At 41.7% G+C, this 21859-nt stretch overlaps 1 protein-coding gene and 1 long non-coding RNA gene across 5 annotated transcripts in view; one reads left to right on the forward strand and one right to left on the reverse strand.

Annotated features, from left to right (window-relative positions):
• tncb (tenascin Cb) overlaps positions 1-21859 on the reverse strand; it is a 72264-nt gene that overhangs the window by 45837 nt on the left and 4568 nt on the right. For all 4 annotated transcript variants that reach the window (XM_034091866.2, XM_034091865.2, XM_034091864.2 and 1 more), the window contains exon 2: positions 460-1011. In XM_034091866.2, the coding sequence (XP_033947757.1) occupies positions 460-946 (487 nt within the window). In that variant the 5' untranslated portion in view covers positions 947-1011. The remainder of the gene's footprint in view (positions 1-459; positions 1012-21859) is intronic.
• LOC117452153 (uncharacterized) lies at positions 5696-6504 on the forward strand. The gene is made up of 3 exons (XR_011643727.1): positions 5696-6029; positions 6120-6285; positions 6423-6504. It is a non-coding gene; the product is annotated as an uncharacterized lncRNA (long non-coding RNA).

Raw genomic sequence — 21859 nt, forward strand, 5'->3', positions numbered from 1 at the left:
TATTATATTCAAGTCCTAACTAGCGAGACTAGCAAAGTCATCTTTTAGAATGACGATCATTATTTGCATTCCAATGTTTGCTGGTAAATGTTGGATTGTGATGATTCACCAGCCCCTTTAATGACGAAACAGCACGTTTTCAAAAACACGGAATGGAAAACAATGAGTAGAAGGTAGGAAGACAAAGCAATTAACTTATCCCTACATTGTAAAAAGGGTGACACTAATAATTATGAAATACAGGCAATGTGTGGTTAATGAGTAAGAAGATGCAAATATATTGCTAAAAAAGATTGCCTGGCTCAGCTTTAAAAACGGTGCTGCTTTGTTACCTATGAAATCTAAATTCACCAGCTTTCGAAACAATGTGGTTGAATCCAATTAGGGTTTCACCTGAGTTCACCTCACATGTATACTGAAGGAGAGAGACATTAAATACAGTGAAGGGTACACAGCTACCTGTAACCTGAGCCCCACAGCAGCCCGTCCCTCCGCTGCACTGCTCCCTCAGACTCGACAGCTCGGACTCCAGCATCTCCAGCCTGCTCAGGATGTTCTTGATGTCGGGCAGCTGGTTGTCGCAGCCACACGCCTGCTTGGGGATATTGATGCGGTGGGTGAAAACGATCTGATTGTCTCCGTCCATGGTGTGCTCCATGTGCTCGCTGTTCTGCATGTCCATCGGGGCACTCTTTTGTTTGAGATCGGTATCACCAGGGGCGTCGAGGTCCACGGAGCAGAGGGACGTGGAGGGGACGTTGATGTTGTAGACGTGGTTGAACACCACCGGCTGGTCGGAGCGGGGCAGGGTGATGTTCTCCTGGGTTTGCTTCGGACTCAGAGCATCTCTTCGGTGGCGGATGACCTTTTTGACCAGGCCAGCAGTGGAGATCTCGAGGAGCAGGGTCACGGTCATAAAGCCCAAGAGGAAGCCTTTAATGCCCATGATGACACCCTGACACTCAGACAACAGTCTATTCAGGTATCAAGCAGGTCTTCTTGTCCTTAGTCCTAGAGTGAAATAAAGAACAGACAGAAAGAACAAATTAAGAAAATCACTTTCCATGGTCATTACTGTGTTCTTTACATCTTTATATGAAAAAGGCCCAATAAAATCAAAAGTGTTATATTTTGGAGTTGGGAATTTAAATAGAGTTGTTTCAACTCATTTGACGTGTTATTCAACTCCAAGATAGTTATTATTCAAAACGAGTTGGTGTTGAAACAGGGAGTCAATTGTTGAATTCTCCAAACAACTCTAGAGTGTTGATTTAATTACATATTTACAATCTCTCTTTCTGTGGGTCACTGGCTGTTGCTCTGTTGGGTGTGGCCGTGACTGTGACTGTGTGTGCGCAGTCGAGGCGGGAGACCAAGTCAGAGGAGCATACCACCATTCTATATGGAGGATAAACTGAAAAAATGGTAAGTACTTCAGTCAATGTTTCGACCCAATATAGCCTAGTGCAGGTATTTATTTATTTAGCTGATTAATAAACCAGCGCTTACCTTCAGCTACATAAATACTAAGGCTTTTACATTGGCTGCTGTCTTCGCTCCACGTGCTAGTAATATTTGTTGCTATCATTAGCCAGGGTTGTTTAGCCTAACCTCTTTGTAATATCATTACAAAGTCTGTCATTTGGGCGTTTAGCTCCATGTGTTAGTAATATTAGCTGCTATTGTTAGCCGCAGGTGTTAAAGGTGGGGTTTTCCACACAAAGAAAAAAAGTTAACTCGTCTTGACCATAGACTGTGGTCTTGACGTGAAGTAGTGATGATGATGATGACGACGCAACGTCATCAGCTCGCGCATCACATAAGGTAAACAACACCGTAGAGTGAATGTGTGGAACTCACACGAGAGAAAACACCAAGGTGAACATGGCCAATGAGGGCACGAGATCAGTTTGTGCACAGATGGAAGGCTAAAAATGATTGGTCGTGTAATAGTCAAAGCACTTAAGATATTCATTTCTATCGAGATGTTAAGAGCATTCCAAGGAATATAAAAAAAAGTGTATCTCGAGCCGGTTTCTCAAACTTACCTACCCCACCTTTAAGCTTCAAGTGTTAGTAAGTTTAGCTGCTATAATTAAAGCTAAACACCTGCGGCTAACGATAGCAACTAATATTAATAGGTGGAGCTAAACGCCATAGTAGCTAATATTACTCACGTGGAGGTAAACACCCGTGACCAACGAAAGTACCTCCTGTAATATTAATAAGATATAAGAAGGCCAATATATGCTACTTCAATATATTACTAACATGTGAAGCTAAACACCCAAGGCTAACGATAGCAGCTAATAGCTCAACTTGTCAGTCATATTAGCTATCGTTAGCCACGGGTTTTTAGCAGGGTTGCCAACTTTGGGTACTTGGCTGGAGTGAGATTTTGATATCATGGGTTTAATTACACACATGCGCACTAATTGACTGCTATTGTGTCAGTAGCGGGACCTTAGCATATAGGATATACAAATACACAATATTGGACACAGACTATAAAGGGCACAAAGTTTCATTCACTAATGAAAGTCAAACACATGTTTGTTTCCACTGTTTTATTGTGTGCATAGGCCTGTCGTGATAAGCAATTAATTGACATATCATACGATAAATAAAAATGAACTCCATAACTTTTCTGACCTCGATAAATTGCCATTTACATGAGGATGTGACTAGCAGTTTGAAAGGATGTACTTGCATTTTTATTATATATTCTCATCATGTCAGTGGTCTAAAATGGTCATACAATGTTCCTACAATATTCTCGTTTATCGCAATAATTTCCGGGAAAATGTATCCAACAAAATTAATTATCGTGAGAGGCCTATACTGTACATGAAACACACACACACAAACACATCTACAGACTTACTCCAAACTGCCAAATATATTAATTAACACACTCTCACTCTCATATACTCGTTGACTCTATTTTGGCCTAGTTACTAGGACAATAAGCAGCAGACTTTTACTTTTTTATAATTTCTACTGGATCTTAGATCTGCACATGCGCAATATGCGCATTCCCACTCCGAGCGTGTTGCTAAGGATGTAATGTCGGGGATTGACCACATCCATGGGATTGACCAACTGACTACCACTGCTCTGCTGTTTGTTAACGTTGTTAAGAGTAGTGGGGGCGGATCGACAGCTTGAGCAGCTGTCAACTCAACATTGTAAATAACCAACCAAAAACGATCGCCGGTTCATCTTGTTTTTGGCGTGAGAATAGTTTGGGCAGGTTGAGAGCGTGAGATTGAGAGTGAAAGCGTGTGTCACACGCCAGATGCGTGAGAGTTGGAAACCCTGTTTTTAGCTCCACGTGTTAGCAATACTCGCTGTTATCGGTAGCCACGTGTTTAGCTCCACATGTCAGTAATACTAGCTGCTATCGTTAGCCACTGGTGTTGAGCTCCACTGTTAGCATTACTAGCTACTATCAGCGGCTACAGGTGTTTAGCAACACATGTTAGTAATATTATTTGGCAGCCATCTTGCTGCGACATTGCTAGTATCATCAGCCAACACAGTCTCACGGCATTTCGTGTTATAGTCACGAAAATAATCTATTGATTCGTGTTCACCGACACGATTTTCAAAAAAACTTCGTTTCACAGAACGATTTTAAAAGCAATGTATTTCTATTGGTAGTATGTTTCGTGCCTGCACCAAATAATAACAAATAAGAAGGACATTTTTTTAATAAAAATACAGATTTCAGTATTCTGAGGCTCTGAGCCCCATTTATTTTCCTCGCGGACGGCAAAAAAACTCCGACATTATACAATTTAAAATATAAGGGTTAGGGTTAGGCTTAGGGTAAGATATTGAGTAAGAAAATGTTTTTATGAACCACACAACTTCTGGTCTTCCAAGACTGGTTATTTCAACGACATTTAAATGCATTATTATATTTTTGTAGCAACAGGTCTGTTAGACATTTCTGTAATATGTTTGCTAATGAATTTGTATTCTTATAGGACACCATGTTGGTGAAAGTAAAATATGTGAAAGTGGCTGAGACTGAAGAAGGCTATGAAAGCTACAGTACATTTCTTCAGAAAGGTATGGATAACTTTAATACATATCACTGATTGTTTGAGTGTAAAAAATGAATCTTGTTCTAGTTAAACGTACCATGGTTGTCAGGTGGTACATTTGAATATTCTCTCTCAGTCATAGAAAAGTTAGGTTTACCACTACAGAGTGAGCTGCACTTGACTGATGAATCAGGGACAGAGGTGGATGCAGATGTCTTTGAGGAGCTTTTACAAGCAGGGAACCTTACAGTCAAAGTGTCCACAGGACAGTCTTCAGGTAGGATTCAGACTCAAAATGAAAAATCAGGGATCATACTGAGTTTTTGCTGTTGGGAGATGACCCTCTAACATCGTTTGGAGGGCTGAAAGTATGTTTTTTTCTTCTTCTATGCAGTATGTCATTCTTTTATCTATCTTGCAGTTGTGCTTCAAAATCTATCGCACACTTTGCTGGAGTCGGACATTTCAGACACCTCATTCTCCATGACCAATGCTTCATCCTCTGCGGTGTCTGATTCATCAGATGCAACAATAGTTCTTGAGAGAGACAGTGGAGTGAAAAGAGTCCACGCTGATCGGGAATCAGCCAAAGAGGTACAGGGGCCTACACTTTTGCAATTTACTCAATTAGTTATTAATCATTAAACATGGATATATTGTGCAGATAAGCTATGATTTGTATGCAGAAATGCCCAAGATAATGACTTCCCATATGATTCTTCTTTATATTCTAGATCAGGGGTTCCCAAACTTTTCAGCCCGCGACTCCAGAGACTGTCAACGGGGTGCTAGTGAATTAATTTAAGGCGATTTGTAATCTGTCCTAGAAAAACGATGTGTTTTTTAGGATTTCAAGAAGCATATAGAAGCATATATGCACCCAATGAAGCATTTCATGAAGTCTGTTGATGATCAGAAGCTGTTGTTGGAGCTGCATAAATGTTTTTTAATTTTTGTTTTGTAGGCAGACCATGCAGGCCAACTTGGGCCTGCGACCTTAGTTTTACTGTATTTTGTTTTGAAAATCCATACATTATACAGATGGCTAGATTGATTTTTTTTTTTTTTCTATTTTTTTTTTTTTAATCGTCTTGTGACCCCCACTTTGGGAACCTCTGTTCTAGATGGCCAGAGATGTTCTCCAGTCTAAGCTAGGGGGAGAAAACATCTTGCAAGAGTATGCAACAACTAAAACATTGATGGATGGTACACGACGACAGATGGTAAACCTACTGGTGGCTGACATGATCGAAGTTCATGGGTAAGGACTGAATATTCCCTTTTGGTGTTAATCATGTTTTCACAGATAGTGCTAAGTAATGTACATTTTGGAACCAGCTGCTCACATGTTAAATAAATCTAAAGATGTAGGGCATTTATACTTTTAAGATAAAATATTTTTTCTTTTTAAAAGGAGGATCCCGCCAACATATGTGCGAGAAAAGTGTGCTCTTGGCATCATCACTATTTCCATGTCTAAGAGATCCATACTCAAAGAATGGATACGGAAGTCTATGAATGAATGACCTGTATTCGAATTTGTGAAAAGGAAGTGTGTTCATTATTAACTTTTTGAACAACCTTCCTGTAATGCTGTCACTTCTGTGTTCTCAGTTTTGATTTATTTTGTGGATGCTACAGGAACACTACTATGATGCAGATGGTGGATCTGGCTACTTGGCATGGAGGATAAAGACGGTTCAGCGCAACACTGCGGTTCAGTCCCGGAGGTGCTACCCCAGCACTACCTATCAAGATGGTCCAAAGAGCAAGAGGGATTTTCTCTTGACTTGTGAGCAACTGACTGGCGAGGAATGCAGAGAGGCAATATCCTTCATAAAGCATTCAGCTGACGAATCAGTTGTCAAAGAGAAGATGAAGGCAACATTTCAGTGTCGGCAAGCAATGATTCGGGACCAGCAAGCCTCTTCAACAGTCCTGGATGTGTTTCCTCGTTTCCTTGACATCCCTGGCTTGGTAAGAACAACATGTCATATTTAGTTTCTTATTTGTAAATGATTTGGATGGTCCGAGGGGTTGCCATGACTCATTGTGTTTCTCCTGTAGGTTGACCAAGATTTCACAATGATTTCTGGAGAAGAGATTTCTGGAAAGATGTTGGCGAGATGGCCCACTTGCTTCAAACCTAGGATCTTGGCAGACTGCAAGAATCTACACTCTAATGTTAATGCTGATGACCTCTTGTCTGCACAACAAAACTCAAATGAGTCAGGCAAGTATTTTCTCTTGCAGATTTTGTTTACTGAAAATCTTGAGACCTTTCAATGTTATCGGTTGCATAACCTTGATTTAAGACTATTTTCAGCTTTAAACGACTGACTGTTATATTTGCATCTTTTTTGCCCCTAGGATGGGACAGTGACCTGTCAAGCATTCTACTCTTGGTTCATCTACTCCCCCCAACCTCAAAAGGCCATAAGAAGAGTGCTAAAATTGGCTCGTATCAAGCTGTCAGCCATGTTGTGAGATATCTTAAGGTAGGCATTATTTTAGTTTTTTTATGCAGTTGTTATATCACCGACACTCCTTGAGTTGGGACAATTTTGTTTTAAGTAGCTTAGTCTACCATTAAAACTTCTCTGTCTCTACGTTTTTGCAGATTGGAGCCAGTGTTGAAACCTTCCTTTCAAGTTTTGAACCAGGGCAGCCCTGTGTTGGTGAACAGCAGAACAACATTCAACGGTTCTACGTCATCGTTGACCACAAGGCCATCCCTTGCAAGGGGCAGACATCCATGGCAGCCTTCGATGAACTCTTCAAAGCTCACTTCATCTTCAGTGTCAACTACCATGAAAACAGCTTCTACACTTTCATCCAAACCACGGTATTTAACATCGATATTGGAAGTGCCAAGGAAAGTCCCAGCGTCAAAGAACTCAGAGCAAGGCTTCTGCACACTGATATCTGAAGTTATATACATCACTGGACACCACAAAAGTGCTGCATTGCTTCGTCAGCATTTGAAATGTCACCATGGTTTGTATCCCGGAAAATCATTACGTTTGAAATGTGGCCAGCCGGGATGTTCTTCATCATTTTGTACTTATTCAGGGTTCAAAAAGCACCTCTTCAGTCTGCACAGGGACACTGGTTCAACTAGTACTATGGACAATGTGGACACTCAACGAGAAACTGATGAATCTTCAAGTTCTCAGGCACTTTGTACTGAAACTTCCGTAACCTCCCAGGTTACTTTTGATAAACAGCACGTGTTAAACATGTGTGGTTCTGTTGTAGCCCAGTTACAAGCATCTGGTGTTGCTGAGAGCACTGTCCAAGCAATGGTGGGGTCCATGGAAGAGCTTGTACATGATATTCATAGACAAGCAAGAGATGCAGTTCTCAACTGCAGTTCAGAGGTCCAAGGCACTGATTTGGGTAAAAACTAGGAAAATAATTTTGATCTGCTAGAAAATCCTTTCCCATCCTTTAATACAGGATCCAAACGACAAAGGTTCTTTGAAGAAAAGTGGGAGATTGTTGAACCTGTTGAGTATGTTCTTGGGGTCAGATTTGATTTACACAGAGATCGAACAACAGGAGTTTACAATCAGATACCTGTAACAGATACATTTGTGTATGTACCCTTGTTGGGAACCCTTAAGTCTATATTTAAGAACAGGGAACTATGTGAATTATTCCTGCAGGCAAAACAACCAGAAGAAGGTACTTATAAAGACATAAGTGATGGTTCATATTTCAAAAGCAATGATTTGTTTTCCAAGCAAAAACACGCTCTACAGGTTCAACTCTATTATGACGATTTTGAGACAGCAAATCCCTTAGGTTCAAAGAAGGGTATACACAAACTTGGTTGTATTTACTTCATATTGAGGAACCTACCCCCAAAATGTAATTCTGTGCTGATGAATATTCATGTCGTGGCACTTTTTCATGCACAAGACCTGAAAAAATATGGATTTGATGCAATACTAAAGCCTCTCACTGATGATCTTAAAATACTGGAAAAGCAAGGGATAGAGGTGCCTTTCTCTGACTCGCCATTGCTAGGATCTGTTATTCAAGTAACAGGTGATAATCTGGGTTTACACGGGCTGTTTGGTTTTGTTGAGTGTTTCAGCGCAACATATTGTTGTAGATTTTGTTTAACGACTAAAGAATGTTTACAGTCCGTCTTCACTGAAGATGACCCTGGTATGGTTTTTCGTACTAAAGAAATCCACGCAGAACATTGTGCAGCTCTACAGGAAAATCCTGTTTTAGGGTCAACATTTGCTGTCAAGAAGACATGCTTGCTCAATACACTAACATTTTTCCATACCTCTGATAACTACATGGTGGACATCATGCACGATGTGCTTGAAGGTGTAGTGCAGTACGAACTGAAACTTGTATTTCAGTACCTTGTCAATAAGAAGTGTCTATCTCTGGAAACACTGTCAATGAGGATCCAAAGTTTCAACTATGGATATACTGAGAGACAGAACAAGCCAAGTGGTTTACAAATGGATGAGAGCAGAAATCTTGGATTGAATGCAATTCAGTGTCTCTCGCCAAATGCTCCCCTTATTCTTGGTGATGTTGTTGAAAGAAACAAAATGTTGGAATCTGCTCCTCCTCCTGATTCAGATTGTGAATATTGTTTTTCACCAATTATTACAAATGGTATGACATATTATTTGAAGCATTTAATCATTGATCACCACAAGCTGTTCAAATCTTTGTTTCCTGACAGAAGACTTATTCCAAAGCATCATTTTATGATACATTACCCAAGGTGTATTCGAAAAATAGGTCCACTCCTCCATGTATGAGATTTGAGGCCAAACATATTTTTTTTAAAGATCAGTGAATAATTTCAAAAACATTACAAAAAGCTTAGTAAAACAACACCAAAGACAGTTGGCTTATCACTGGGAGAATTTTAATTTTCAGCGATTCGAGTTTGGTCCAGTCAGGAAGGAAATTATCGACAGTTTGGAGGGTGGTGAGGCTTTAAGTGCTGCATTTAAGGTGAATGCATACTGCCACGTGTCAACTACTAACTGGGTAAAGAACTATGGAACTGATTATCAAATTGGAATGTTTGTTTCCATAAGAACTGATAAAGAAACTCCTGTTATTGAAAAATCAATAATATCATTCGAAATGAAGATCAAGCTTTCATTTTGATTTGCTAAGTGGACACACTGTATTTTTGATGAACACTATAGTTCATACTGTATCGAGGAGACAATTGATTCATTTTCTGTTATTTCTATTGATGATTTGCGTTAGACCCTATGACAAACAGTTTTCTAATGAGATGGATGGAAAAACATACATAGTGCCACATTGTCATATCGTGTGCCCTGTGCTGTTAAGGACTGAATGGACGTACTGTTAATGTAAGCCAATGCTTTATGTGTTGTTTTACACAAATACAGTTTGATGATTAACTGCAAACTTTGAAAATTGGCTTGTGTCTTCCTTTTATATCGTTTTTTTTAATAATGTTGCATTGTGTGCAGGTGAGATTATAACCTTACAGTGCTTTTAAAATATGAATCAACTCTAAAGAGTTAAATATTGAGTTACATTTAATATCCTTAATAGTGTTAATATGACTTTAACTCTATTTAGTGTTAAAAATGTTTACACTTGTGGTGTTAACTTTTGACTATGCAATAGTGTTGCGCAAATGTAACACTGACCAGTGTTGACCAAAGTTACATTTTAACTATAGAGAGAGTTGCTGGATCTCTGTCCTAGTGTAAACTTTTTAACACTTTCAAAAGTGTAGTTTTAACTCAAAACAAATACAACACTTTAAAAGTGAAGCTGATCTAAGGGGCAGGACATTTCCGAGTCCCGACACAGCAGTTGAACCACCAAACCACCAAAGAGACAGTTTGTTTTCCACCAATCAGAGCCTGAGAAGAGCTACACCCTGACGTTACTGTTTGATTTGCTGCTACAACAACACAGTGGTGGCACCAGATATTTTCTTTTGGGGGTTTCATAGAGGGTGCTCAAACATTTAGGGTTTCGCATTAATATCCCGGGCGCTACAGTTGAATTTTCTACTGCAACACTCCCCACACGCACATACACAGTGTACCCGCGACTGTTACAATGAAGGCTCGATAATCAGCTCACGGCATATAGGTGTAAGCAGGGGTAAAGTGCTATTTTTACAAGTGGGGGGTGGAACTAACATCCTCTAGGGGGGTCCGGGGCATGCTTGTCCGGGAAGATTTTTTTTGTAATATTGAAATTAAATGCATGAATCTGCTGCACTTTGAGAGCAACATTAAGAGATCTATGGATACCTCTCTCAACACCCAGATGAACCAGAACTGTAAACAGATTTTCAATTTCTTTATGGATATCTTACAAATCACTCCCCTTTTTTTACTGTCATATAGTATTTCATACCTGCTTTTCATTTATGCTGATATTTTTGTATACCTATAATGATCATATAAACTTGTGCCTCATAAATACTTATTTACATTAATCGTGACCAAACCGTTTTGAGACCCACTGAGATAACTAGACTAAAGTTAACTATCTAAACACTGAGAGTCCTTTACTTCACCTGAGCTGAGGTTATCTGAGACTCTCAGTCTGACAGGAGAGAGTTCTCCCTCCACCTTGTGGTTGACCTAAGCTCCTTTAGCGTAGCTAGCACCAGATGCTAACCACAACGATCTCCAGTACCGGTGCACGCTCTCTCGCTCGCGCACGCACACAAAATGGCTCGTGCCACACACACACACACACACACACACACACACACACACACACACACACACACACACACACACACACACACACACACACACACACACACACACACACACACACACACACACACACCACACACACACACACACACACACACACACACACAGAGCAGAGCAGAGCTTGAATGAAACACAGAGACCCAGAAGTAGGCTACTTGTACTGTAGCATATTATTTTCGAATAAATCCTTTATCAAATTATGAATTTGGCAAAAGACACATACATTTCTTGGGGGTGCTTAGGGGGCGCTATGGCTATCCTGGGGGGTGCTTCAGCACCGTAAATAAAGGATTATATAATGGTCGAGCAGATTGTTGGTGCCTGAGTATCAGTTTTCAGGGCCATGAAAACTGGTTTGCAGTAGGGCACCTGATCCAAACAGGCCCTGGTTGACACACACACACACACACACACACACACACACACACACACACACACACACACACACACACACACACACACACACACACACACACACACACACACACACACACACACACACACACACACACACACACACACACACACACACACACACACACACACACACACACACACACACACACACACACACACACACACACACACACTCGGGGCCATAGCTGTACTGAAATATCAGAGTTTCCCACTGAAAAGCAATGGTTCTGCTTCTGTTGCCCCTAACAAAAGACCACTTCCAATCCTGATGCTGCTTCTGACCCATTTGAGCCTTTCTGCTCTCAGAGGAGGAGACACACACTTAGCAGATGACATTGGAGCATTCTTCTCACAATTCTTCAAGGACCAAGAGCAGCAGGTCATGCGGGGCCGCCCACATGACCTGGATGATTAGAAGCTTTCTGTTTTTGACCACGCTGAGAAAGGTTGCCACAAACAGCCCGGCAACACCTGCACGGGGGGGGGGGGGCGCCTCCTCTTTTCTCTGCGGCCCGAGCTGACAGATTGATTGCGGTGTATGGTTAGACCATCAGTGGGCTTCCTGTGAGCACAGACTCCCCCGCTACCTGCAAACAGTCAGCTCAGCATTCCTGAGGGCCGCTTTCTTTTTATTTCTGTAACGTGATTCTTTTTGCTTGAACCAAAACGCTTCGGAGACTTGACTCTTTTAACAGGTCTGCTAGATAAATACGCTGAGGTTTCGGCATTGACTTAAACCTGCTCATTCTGTTGCTGTTTAATATAAGCGTTACATCAAATACACACACGGAAAAAACTGCGACGGTGACTTGATCGAGAACTTACTTTCAACCAACTTGTGTATTTAATTTTAAGCTATTACACTGAAAAAACTGAAATGTTTAATCAAATGTCTTATGTCAACACATTTAACATAACTGTATTAGGTTAGTTAAAAGCAATAATAAAAAGTGTAACCCTATATTTTGTATTTTAACTTAATAGTATTGCTTTCAACTAACCTAATACAGTTGTGTAAAATGTGTTGAAATAATACATTTAATTCAAGACAAACCATCTGTTTTTGTGTGTAGAAGCGTTAAATGAAATACACAGGTTGGTTGAAAGTATGTTCTCGGTTCACGCCAGTCTAGGTCTGATACGCCTAATATTTAGTGATATGATGCATTTTATTTATCTAATTATCCTGTTTCTAGGTATTTATATGCTGAAGATGTATGTCTTGTAGAGCCAAAATGGCGAAGACATTAATGAGCATTAGATTCCATGCGGGGTAAATGTGAGTTTATATAATATATTTCTTAGCCTAATGCCAGAGATGCTGACACCAATCATTTCCTACCTCAAACAAAGCCAATGTGTGCGTTGGCAGCTTGAAAGGTTAATAGCAGCCTTTAGGAGCCAGCATGAAAATGTCTGAAGAAGCATATGTTGCATATTCCAACCCTGTGGTGAGAAATGTATGAATGGGTTTTATTTTCTCTGCTACACCCGACTTAGTCGTACTGATGTGGTAGAACACAGGACGTCTCAGCATCGCCATGTGTGCAGGAACATGGCGGCTGATGGCGCACAGGTTATATTCCAGGAAGAGATGCTGCCGGCCTGTCGTGTGATAAGCCGACAGATGAGCTCAGCTCGCAGGGATCCCACGGCTTCACCCCCCCGCCCGTCTGATTAGACAGGCAGGGATGAGCGCCTCCATGATGGGTAGACTGTGAAAGTGCTAATGTGGCTCTCTGATGGGAGTGCTGAGGATCGGGACCCTCAGGGGACCCCGCACCCCCACCGCCATCCGTCTCACTCTAACACACTGTCACACATCCCCATCCACACCAATGCAGTCACACCGCCGTGCCCAAGCATCACAAACTAGGGATTAAATCAACAAATAGCCAGAAAATTGCTTTGAGTTGCAGCTAAGGTTTTAGTTCTGGGCGGATGGTTGGCTTTCTCACTTTGAAGGCTGGCTGCTCTCCACATGGACCTCTGAGCGGAGAACCCAGAGACACCAAAGAGAGCTTTGTTTGGGAATCTGTGGCTCTGGCAAAACGCGCCTTTATTCAGAAATAGATGAAGAGAATACATCTGATGTGACCTTTTCTTCTCTTACCTGCCATCCAGCACTGTTTAATATGAAGCAGCAAAAGAGAATGTGAGAAACACAGAGCTGATCCCCCTGTCTGGACTTCCTTCAGGAGCCCCCTGTGGCCCTGGCACTGTGCTGATGCAGCTGGTTACTGGCACTGTAGACATGGACTTGATACAATCTGACTGCTGCTGCTTTGTTGTCCCTCACTTGGTTTGCTCTATAGATAGTTTCTGAAACGGCAACAAAGCTGGTTGCCCGTCTTGTGGCCGAATGTGAGGGAGAATACTTCCAGGGAGACCTTCTGGCACACACACACATTGGGAGCAACTGAACCTGTTGTGAAGGAGGGAAACTCTTGAAGTGTTATACCTCACACAGTGCCGCGCTGGAAATGCTTGAAAGATCCATTTGGCATCCATTTCAAAAGCGATTAGGTCCCTGGCTGTCGGGAATGTTACATTTATTTGATGGTAGTTTGTTTAGTATTTAAAGTGACGGCTAATCTTAGACAGTGACCCAAGCCGAAACGTACCCATTGAAAAACTATGAAAAACTTCCGCACAACTACATTGAGTCAATCTAAATTAAAACCATTACACGCCAACATAGAATACAAAGAAACCACACAATTTGTCAGTTTGATGTAAGAGCATTTTCTGATATGCAAACCATGTTGATACCACTTCATTCCATTTTAAGTAAGAGAAATGTTAAATAATACAAAATCCCTATGCAAGGCTCAGTGCATTATCATAAACATCTTTCCTACTCTTGGGCTCTTTTTCTTTTTAACACACTGGACTTCTTTCTGCAGATTGATAACCTTGATCCTCCTTAGCAGTGGTCTATTAGCGAGAATCAACCACCTCAGAAATGACCAAATGACTAATCAGAATTGAGTATTCAGCTAAGCCGTGTAATAACAGTTCTTAGTTTTCAGATTTGCCTCTGCTAGGGTTGACATGTCAAGTTTAAGTATTTAACTAAAGTTAGGGAGAATAAAAAGTGAATATCCAACACTTTGCATGCACGACCACCACGACCCCTCCCTCAGAGATTTTGCGGCTTCATAACAATGCCACAGCACTTCATTATTTGCAAAAGCACACGGTGGAAATTCTGCGGATACACGTGATTGTCTCTCTGGGCCAACATGTCTCAACTCAACGTGCAATAAAAAGAGCCTGTCAGGACACACTATCCAAACAAATCTATTCACATACTGTCTCATGAGGAGGTCAAAGGTCAGCTACACTTCATCACGGTCAGTGTGAGGACAGCCCTTCATAAACGCTCAGGACATGTACACTACATGTGCAACATGCTTAACCTTTAAGCCAGGAGAAGTGTGGAGACAGTTACATCCACAGATGTGCTCTGGACATAGGTCTCCTCATACACCGCTGTTTTTCACATTCATGTAATGTCAAACACATTGCACCTCCGACAGCTTACAAGCACAAGTGTTTTCCAGCATGTCCCTTTTTCATCCTCTATGTTGTGCAAGTGGGTGATTAGGGGAGACTGGTGCACTTTATGCAATACTCTTAGTTACTCTTCAGTCTATTCGCTGGGTCCAGTCTATTCTGAATCTCAACCAAATACATTTTTATACATTAAACTTAAATATGTGTGCTTATTACCTATTAAATCTAAAGATACATATTTATGACATGTTGTTGATTAAATATATTTGGAAAAGACAGATTGACCGCCACCCGGAGACACACATCAGAGACGCTTGCATGTTTAAAAAAATACATTTTACTAATTACATTTAACTTTTCTTCTCAAGGAGCATAGCATTCTTAAAAGGTGTCTTGTTTTACAATAATTGTATGCTTATATTTATTCTGACAACAATAACATTGTATTATTTATTGTACAAAACTGTAGCTGTTTTAAAATAGTTTTTTGTCACTCCAGTAAATCCGGACCTGCTCGATGAAAATCAGTCACATCTACCAAGAAACACTAGAGTTATACACACCGATGCCAATGATATCCTTGTTGTGTTTGTTCTCCAAATATTCAGCAACATAATGTGTATTAAGACAACATTTTGAGAAAATTGCCTTCAAAGTTTGCATACAATATTAAGCCATAGTTATTTTAAGAGGGAGATTCATATTACGGGGGCACAGTACCCCTTGTCCCCCTCTTAGGACCACCACTGGATTAGCTATGATTGTAAAAATGTGGTTTGTCTGTGACAAAGCTTGTTAGCAGGCTGTCCTTCTCATAATGAGCAATACAGATCCATCCATCGTCATGATTAGGCTAACTCATTTTTAAGCTAGTAGTATTGAGGACAAGGATGTTTGGTTTCCTGGGATGAGGGAGAGTCCGAACGATGTGTGTGCTTGGGTGTGAGTGTAATTTCCACAGAAACATTCACAACACACAGCGCCTCTTGTAATGCCTCTGCCATGGAGTTGCTCTGTTTGCTTCAAATATGTATTGATCGTCTGAATATGACAGTAAAAGTTTGATATTCTGAAAGCCAAGACTTTTGTTTACAGTAGAAGCAACCAGAAACACAAAAAGGACCAAAAAACGATTATTTTACCCAAATCCACATTTATCTTTGAACGCACCGTTGAGACATCCAACGGATTTCCATAGAGCGGGTTACATATGAACTGCAACCTTGGGTTTCTTGGTACTAACATCCCAAAATGACAGAGATAATACACTGAAAGAACTGTATGTATTATGTCAGACAGATTTCACACAACTGTATTAAGTTAGTTGACATCAATAATATGAAGTTTAAATAAACATACCAGAGGTGGGAGTAAGTCCTACATGTGCAAATCATGAGCAAGTCTCAAGTCTTAACCTTCAAGTCTCAAGCAAGTCCCAAGTCACTGTGGTGAGAGTCAAGCGAGTCAAGTCATTGCTCAGGTCAAGTAAGTCACAAGTCAAGTCATACGACATTCTGATGAATAACCCCAGTTTCCGCATTTAAATCAGTTCAAATATTGTGGTTATGAAAAGTTTAGTTTTATTTTCAACATAAACAGCAATGGAGTGGGGCGCTGAAATGATAACCCTATAAGTTCTAAAAGGGCTCTAAAGTGAAAACAGGAGTACAACACAAATATTTGACATGTTAAGCCTCCTGCCGTGGCTCCCCTTCAGCAGGGTCACAGCATTCCTCCATGGTCTGTCTGAGGTGCTCCATATGACACTGTCTCATTGTTTTCCTAACTGTGTCTGTGAAATATTGCATCAAAGCCAATACAACGGAATAGTGTATGTCAGGGTGCATGATATGTGTGTGTGCAGACAGTGCGACATTAAGATTAAACACATTTCTTTCATTTGGGAACACCCACATAGGAGTTGGCCAGATGTGTGTAAATTACTGTTCATGGTAATATGAAAACAAATGCCGTTGTCGGACACACACACACACACACACACACACACACACACACACACACACACACACACACACACACACACACACACACACACACACACACACACACACACACACACACACACACACACACACACACACACACACACACACACACACACGCACACACACCTTAGTGACCGGACATCTCCCTCATAGAACGAGTAACAGGGGGATTAATCGGGCAGTTGGATGTGTGTAGAGGTGTTGTGAAAACGAAGCAGCCAGCGGTCGCTCTTCAGCTGTTCTAATGAAGGTAAACACAGTGAAGGCGTTGCGTAAAAGGCACAACTCTTTGCGCGCTGGTGCTGCGCTTCTCAGAGGCGGAGTTACACGTTCCGCTGCCTCCTGGTGCTGTAGCGATTTCAATGAATGAAGGTCCGAGTTCTAAATATATCTAAACTAATGTATGCACTGCCATTTCCCAACATAAACATTACAGTCTGCAATTAAACGGTTGTCTCCTGTGTGCTCCACTTCCTACTGGGCGCTCCGGTGCGAACCAGATACAGCATCTTTTTGTTTTTCCATTGCTCTTTAGGGGCTCCGTACAATACAAAAACAAATGCAAATATTTAATTAAAAAAAATGAAAGTCCTTTCGAGTCATCTGTCTCAAGTCAAGTCAAGTCTCAAGTCATGAATACCAAGTCAAAGCCAAGTCAAGTCTTTTATCAATGTTAGTCAAGCAAGTCTCAAGTCCAAAAATATGCGACTCGAGTCTGACTCTCGAGTCAAGTCATGTGACTCGAGTCCCCACTTCTGAAACATACTATGTACAACTTAATATTATTGCTTTCAACTAACCTAATACAGTTATGTGAAATGTGTTGACATAATACATTTAAGTAAAGTCAACGGTTCCGTTTTTTCAGTGTGGGCTGAACCAACAGCCCCACCCCCGTACCCAAATCAATCTCGCTCCACCAATAACTGTTCCGGGAAACAATCCGTCCTATATCCGTGAACTACCCCTATCAACCTAAATAACACTTTTGCATGTTTAACAAAGCAATGCTACTTTACGAGTCTTATCCTTTCCTCACTTTGGAAACAAGTTTTAGTTTCAGTTGGTTCAGAGAAAGAAGACTTTCTGTCTGGGGATGATTGCAGACTTTATCTCTTCCTTTAAGCTCAGCCGGACAACCACAGTCATTTCACCTGTGCTGCAAATACCAAATGGCTATTTCGAGATAAATCAAAAGAAAACTATTACTCTGCCAGCAGCGGTTATCTTTACTGCTCTAGCGAAGAGAAAATGCAATTTGTTTTGGCTCAAAGGAAGAGTTATCAACATAAACGACGGAGGAGCAGTCAGTGGTTCTAATGAAAGCAGAAGCAAGGTTTGGTGTATCAGTGGATAATGGCAGCAGGGAGTGTGGAGAGACAACCCTGCAGCCGTCTGATAGCTCCACAACAACCAAAGTGAATAATGAAGCCGCCCCCCCCCTTGGTGTGTAAAAGCTGTACATATTCAATGATTACAACTACAGCTCACCTCCCAGGACCGTATGTTAAACAGGGCTGATAGATGCTTTCTTTGCATTTCTGAAGAATTGATCAAGCTTGCCTAGCTTTGTAGGCCATGACAAAAACTCAGCGTGCCTTCTTTTGTACAGTATCCAAATGTGTGTCGCTGGTATAAGGACTGAATGAGGGGCTATTGTCTGGTCCTCCTTCCACCTTGAGATACTGTCACACTGCGACCAGGATACGGGCCTCTTGTCAAGAATCACCACTTTGAAGAGCTCATATCCCAAAGACGCACATATTGGAATCTGCTGATGAGCATATTTATTTCAATCAACGTGTCTGCGAGGAGACAGAAAAACTCCCACATATGCCCTGCGCAGGTGAATATTGATTTGGATCCCGCATCTCCACCAAGGTCACAGCCGGGAGATAGCGAGTTGCTGAGGACAGCACTTTGGCGGTGAGTTATAATCATCAAACACGGAAATGAATTTCCTGGAAGAGGCATAGCTGGAGTTGACTGCTCGACGCACGATCGATGGCACCGTTGCTGCTGCTGCTGCTGCTGCTCTGAAAAGGTTTTTCAAGTTTTATCACCTCACGCTCTGGAAGACACACGCCGTCTTTCTCTTTCTGCCTTTTATGAGCGATGCAGCCGTCGATGAAATATACAATAACCCCTACGGCAGAATAAAGGAGCAAACGGCAAGCTTAATGGCTGTACAGAAGCCGTGTTACAAAACAAGACTAAGAGGCAATCAGTTTCGACTCATTGCGTCTGAGGGAAGCGAGTGAGCAGGAGAGAGGGAATTGAATGTGGCAGGTTTGTGGTCGGGCCATGACATTGGGATTCAGCTAGTTAGGGAAAGAGAAGCCCTGTCTGTCTGTCAGCTTTGTCTATCTGATACATTCCAAAAGCAGGTGAGGTTCAGCAGGTCAGCACGCTTCACAGACCAGCACAAATGAGCATTACAGCAGGTATCAGCGGATCTCAATCATCTCGATTCCTAAGTTCAAGGAACCAGCTTCGTGGAATAACTGGATACTATGTAAGTATAGACCTTTACATACCTTTGCCACTGCTCAATTCAAATGTTGATATTAGCAATAGATGAAATAGCTGTTGTTTAGAGAGTCAATCCCTATCTATGAAGATCCCTGTCCGACTGTTTAAACATGTTTGTTTGCAGACTCAACGGATTATATGGAAGGTTTCATCTTGACAGAGAAACCCACAGAGTTATTACCTGACTTTGCAGTAGCTCCACGTAGCGTGTTCGCCTCTTTCAGCTCGTCGTTTTGACTTCACACTGAATAGGCGACACAGAAGCTGGAGAAGAAAGTGCAGCTAAAGCGAAAGAGACGTGTCTTTGAGCAGACGAATCAAAGTTCAATATGCGAGAATACTAGACATACACTAGCCAGGTAACAGAAACACACCTTCCAATAAAGGCTTATAGCTCTGTGTGTATTAGTCGTGTAAATAGAACATGTTTTCTTCCACACTTCTATTAGTCAACAGAAGATGATTCTGCTTCAATAACTCAATATCGCTGGGTTTGGAGGGTTGACCAGAACTCTTCTCCTGCAGAGAGGTTTTGGCGCACATGGACCACAGCCTCCTGCCAGAGAGGAGGGGGTCAACTGTTTGTGTCCAGGGTGAGGGGTTGGTCCGCCTCAGGGTCCTGGAGGCGTGCAGGTCCTGGAGGCATGGCAGATTGCAGCCAATCACCTTCTCTGCAGAGCGGAGACTTTATGTCATCTCATAAAGTATTTGTCCTTAGTTTAGGGCTTTGAATAAAAACTTAGAATAAAACCCAACTTAATTATGTTTATTGATATTCCGGTCATTTTCTCAACTATTTGATGAAATTATAATTCCTGTCTGCTCTGATTGGATGGCTGGTTGGCTCTGTTGTGATTGGTCAACAACTTAGAGATGTCCCGCCCTTTAGCCTATCACATGCAATGTGTTGGAGCACTAGCCAACAGAAGCACAAGTGTTAGATAGTGATGTCACTATGTTACAGAAGTAAACAAAGCAGTCAAATGGAGGTGTTCCAGGCAGGGGGGTGAGCAACTCTAGCCTTTGCAGACCATTTCCATGCACAGCAACCTCTAGAACACACTGAAGGAAAGGGGAAACCACAAAAAGCAGAACAGGGCCTCGTTCATATTTAGTGTTTAACATTTTGTTTCATTTTCAAAGTTATAATAATTGTTTTAATAGCTCTATTTTTGGTCCTTTTCTTACAACTGTATTCCTCTTTGATAAGCGCCACTGTACACCAAAGCACGTCAAGCTACTTGGCAAAATACATCTGATTCTGATTGTATATATGTCACGAGGCCAACACAAGCTTTCATTGGTTTATTGACGTCTTGTTTTCTTGAGATATTGAGAGTAGAGAGCAGTACTGCAATTAAATCAGAAATATGTTCAACAGATGACACTTTAAGATAGCCAAGCTTCATTATGTGTGATACCTCATTTGTGTTTTAAAGAATTAAATCATTCTATCCACTCTCACTCAAAGAGGCAATGGCCTGAAGTCAATGAGCACAACTCTATTAGCACTACATTAGTGACCAGACAGTGATACATGAATAATAATCTGAGTTGCTGAACAGATATGACATGAGGAATGCTCTCTTTTCTGATGGATGAAAAGAAGGTATCATCAAGCCACTGCTGTGCTCATTGGCTCTCCGCTGCGACCCCATTGGATCTGATGACACAGATAGCGGGGGAGTGGTGGGGGTGAGTGTGTTCGTGGCTGATAAGACAGACGCCGAGGCTGTATCTGAGATACCGGCAGAAACACTTATTTGGATACTCGGGGAGAGCGCTCTGCCAAAGCTGAGCCCTATCGCACTCACAGAACCTCGGAGTGCTTACGAGCCGCAGCTGACATGTCTGACTGATTCCTCCCTCAATAGTCTATTTCTTCAACCAAAACCAATTTCAGACTCTGACACTTTGATACGGAGAAAACAAATGTTGAGAGATGGAGAATGCTCACAGGGTCAATCGCGCAGCAGACAGTCAAATCTCAATTTAGTTTTTACTGCATTGTGATTTGACTCGCAGCTCGCCCTGAGGCCCATCGATATTCTTTATGGCTGTTCCCCCGCGGCGCCTCCGTCTTGCGCTGCTGTTCTCGCTGGGTCCAGATGGAGAGGTTGGAAGCCAGTCATTGTTCATGAGCTTTTTAACATGCTGGGTGCTGGTGACCGACTGTTTATTAGCCCCAGCCCTGTGTGGTGTGTAGACTTGGCAGCGTCATGTGCAGCCTTTACAGAAAATCCACCTGCTGTTTTTTCCAGACACTTGTAATTGCGTACTATAAAAGTCTGCCTTGTACCTGGCTGCGTCCCGTATCGTAATGCTACACAGAGGTATTGGTGTCGACTTCTGGGACTAGTCTAGGCTTACCGTGTAACGAACACCTTCCCTCTCAGGTTGTGGCTGTCTGAGGCTGCATGGCTGTTTCAATGGAATTGGTACCAGTTATTTTTTTTAAGGGGCATCAACAGCAGACTTAACATAGATTTGTCAGAAAGCATGAATCACATGACCTACAGTAAGGCAAGGCAAGGCAAGGCAAGTTTATTTATATAGCACTTTT

The sequence above is a fragment of the Pseudochaenichthys georgianus genome, chromosome 9, assembly GCF_902827115.2.
Source record: "Pseudochaenichthys georgianus chromosome 9, fPseGeo1.2, whole genome shotgun sequence".
In the NCBI taxonomy this organism is placed as follows: Eukaryota; Metazoa; Chordata; class Actinopteri; order Perciformes; family Channichthyidae; genus Pseudochaenichthys; species Pseudochaenichthys georgianus.